Source organism: Gadus chalcogrammus, chromosome 6 (genome assembly GCF_026213295.1).
Source record: "Gadus chalcogrammus isolate NIFS_2021 chromosome 6, NIFS_Gcha_1.0, whole genome shotgun sequence".
NCBI classification, from domain to species: Eukaryota; Metazoa; Chordata; class Actinopteri; order Gadiformes; family Gadidae; genus Gadus; species Gadus chalcogrammus.
In genome coordinates this window covers 18726193-18729331 of record NC_079417.1, presented here as the reverse complement: position 1 = coordinate 18729331, position 3139 = coordinate 18726193, and the positions used below count along the sequence as shown (strand labels likewise).

General features: G+C 43.0%; 1 protein-coding gene across 1 annotated transcript in view; it reads left to right on the top strand.

The window, feature by feature from the left end:
- Positions 1-904: 904 nt before the first annotated feature.
- The window catches only part of LOC130384455 (sodium-dependent phosphate transporter 1-A-like), a 10098-nt gene continuing 7863 nt past the window's right edge, over positions 905-3139 (top strand). Inside the window, exons 1-2 of the mRNA XM_056592648.1 lie at positions 905-1007; positions 1614-2204. Of these exons, the coding sequence (XP_056448623.1) occupies positions 1856-2204 (349 nt within the window). The 5' untranslated portion in view covers positions 905-1007; positions 1614-1855. The remainder of the gene's footprint in view (positions 1008-1613; positions 2205-3139) is intronic.

Here is a 3139-nt window from a genome sequence, read left to right as displayed (position 1 = left end):
CACACACACACACACACACACACACACACACACACACACACACACACACACACACACACACACACACACACACACACACACACACACACACACACACACACACTCACACACACTCACACACACTCGAACACGCACACACAAACCTATATTCCTCTTTAGTCTATTATTATAGATTTATTATATATTGGGATTATCCATTCATCAATAAATGCAAAATTAAACTGCCTACAGATTGTATAGCCATTGGAGAAGGGCTATCCCCCTGACAGTCTTCAGAAAAGTATCTCTAAAAATGTCTTAGTAAATTGTCTCTACTACCACTCTCCAATGCGTTCATTAATCAGTAATGATACTTAGTTATGAATACGAAGACGTCAGCGCTTTCAATGTCTTTCATTTTCCGCTGACTGACAAAAATAGTTCCAATTTCCATTGGAGTTTGACAGAAAAGATAATTAATAGTAAATAAGAGGTTGAACAGTAACTATGTGTTGGACTTGCTCTATGCCTCACATTTGTCCTGTGAAACAATCAGTATAGATCAATGGACCAATATAACGTTATGGGGCGTGTGGGCCTGTGGAAGAGAGATGCTCCACGATAATGATATTTTATCTATTTCTAATCCAGTGGCAAAAGGGAAAGGTGATCCATCACTCAAACACATCCACTATTTTCATCCCATTGGCAATAAGAAGGTTAATTCCGGATCCAGCATCCCCCTCTCCCCATTGGCCCGTTCAGGAGCAGAAAACTGTAATTAGGTGTTTCTGCGCCACAAACAAGTAAACCATTAGCCTGTCTCGTGATCACTCCGGAGGGCGTGAGCACGCTGCCCTCCTCCTCGCCACGGTCTGAGTATAAGAGCCCGCTTTCCGCAAGACCCTTCAGACCAGACGGTAAACCGGGGGGCGTCTCGCGGCTGATCGGTTCCTGCATGCTGCTCTCGCGCTGACGGACATATGCGTCCCATACCTGAACTCAACACGAGACCTTCGCTCTAACAGGTTAGTGGGGACAGTCTTTTCTCGTTCATACGTATATCACTGTTTTAAGTTTAACACATTTTACTAGAGTTAGGGTTAGTAATAATTGCCTAATTTGATCTGAGAAATTACCTTTCGCTTTAAACTATATTTGTTTGGCTATTGTTGATTCCCTATCCAAATAGGGTCACTAATGTGGCCAGGTCAAGAATAGTCAAGAAGCCTTGTTGTTTATTTAACCCTAAAAAGTTTTGGATCTAACTGCGTTAGAAGGATTAAATAGAGTTAAAGTAAGAGTTATTTGACCAAGGCTGCATTACGCTTTAATGCGCTCCTTCATTTGTCAACCACGTTTTTGCGCACACCACACATGTTTGAAGAATGTTTAACTTACAAATGCTACTTCCGATGGTTGAAGTAGGTTAATTAATTACTTTATTGTTCACTTGTTAAAGAAAAATGAATGGAGAAAAAACACATTCAATATCTGGTTCTGGTCCATAACATTTTGCTTGCTTCATTTGTCATTACCCTATTTAGCCAGTTAATGTCTTGTATTAAGCAGGTATAATATACCTTATTGGTGTTTTATTCTAAACTAAACCAAATTCACATTTCTTCTTCCAGTATATTTCCCCAGAGGCAGCCATCATCATGGATTCCCTTCCTCCATCAATACTAGTTCATCTTACAACAACCCCAAACGATCAGCATTACACGATAGCATCAAACACCAAATCCATCATCATGTTTTCTTTTTACCAATTAGGCTCCGATATCAGAGAAACAACAGGTGTGTCTATATAACACTAAGAGTAGACCTATTGAATTGCCTGACCTAAGGGTTGAACAGGACATCCCCTCTCACCATGGACACCACCACCCTCGCGGCGCTGGCCACCGCCACCACGGTGGGCCTGCTGGCCCAGACCCACCTGGAGGGCTACCTGTGGCTGTTGGTGCTGGGCTTTGTCATCGCCTTTGTGCTGGCCTTCTCCGTGGGGGCCAACGACGTGGCCAACTCCTTCGGCACGGCGGTGGGCTCGGGCGTGGTCACCCTGCGGCAGGCCTGCGTCCTGGCCACCATCTTCGAGACGGTGGGCTCCATCCTGCTGGGGGCCAAGGTCAGCGAGACCATCCGGCAGGGCATCATCGACGTGCGCATGTACAACGGCTCCGAGCACGTGCTGATGGCGGGCTCCGTCAGCGCCATGTTCGGTAAGCTCTCGCGTCAGGGACATGTGTGACCAGAGGCTGTTGAGGAGAGGGATTCTGGTCTCATCAAACGTGTTTAAGAAGCAGGGCCTCATTACAGAAAAAATCCAAACTTCTAATCCTAACTTAAATTAGGGACTCAAAGATAGGAAAAATCCTAACTTCCTATTACAGAAGCAGTCCCTAACCTGTTGGCCGTTTCCTATCTTATCTTTCGATTGCAATCTGCAATCGTCAGTTTCTGTGCATGAGATTGATAGAACGAGTTACTTTTAACATTAACAGAGACTGTTGATAAAGGATCTTTGTTAATAACGGCAAGATAGTTGCACTAGTACGACGTCATGGCGGGTATTGAAACAGGGAACAAGAAGAGGAGTTATATAGTAGTAAAGTAATTCTTCCACCAAATCCAAAATGTAATGTCTTTGCAGGCGATAAAATGAAATTAAAATATGGTCAGGAAAACTTAAGAAATCATTATGCGGCCTCGGTAGCCTTTCAGTCATCAAATTTCTGTTGTGTTGATCCTCGTCATCATTGTTAAGCAGACCTACTAGCAGTCCTGCTGCTATTTTTTTCAGTTGTTTACAGTTATTTTGAATTACCATTCTACTTGCTGTAGTTTGGTCTGGCTTTGCGAGACTAATGGCCACCTAACTTGGGGATCCTAACTTAAGAAATTCCTAACTTAGGATAGGTCTGTAATGGATAAATTCCTATCTTAAGATAAGATAGGATTTCTTCCTAAGTTAAGTTAGGAAACCTCCTTCTGTAATAGCAAAACCCCTAAATGCCTTCCTATCTCAAGATAGGATAGGATTTCAGAGTTAGGAAGTTTCTGTAATAAGGCCCCAGGGTTATGAACCGGTTTGTTGCTGGTTTTATAGAATGATTGTAGAACAGTATGTAGGTACAGTATGTAGAATTTAGTGGCA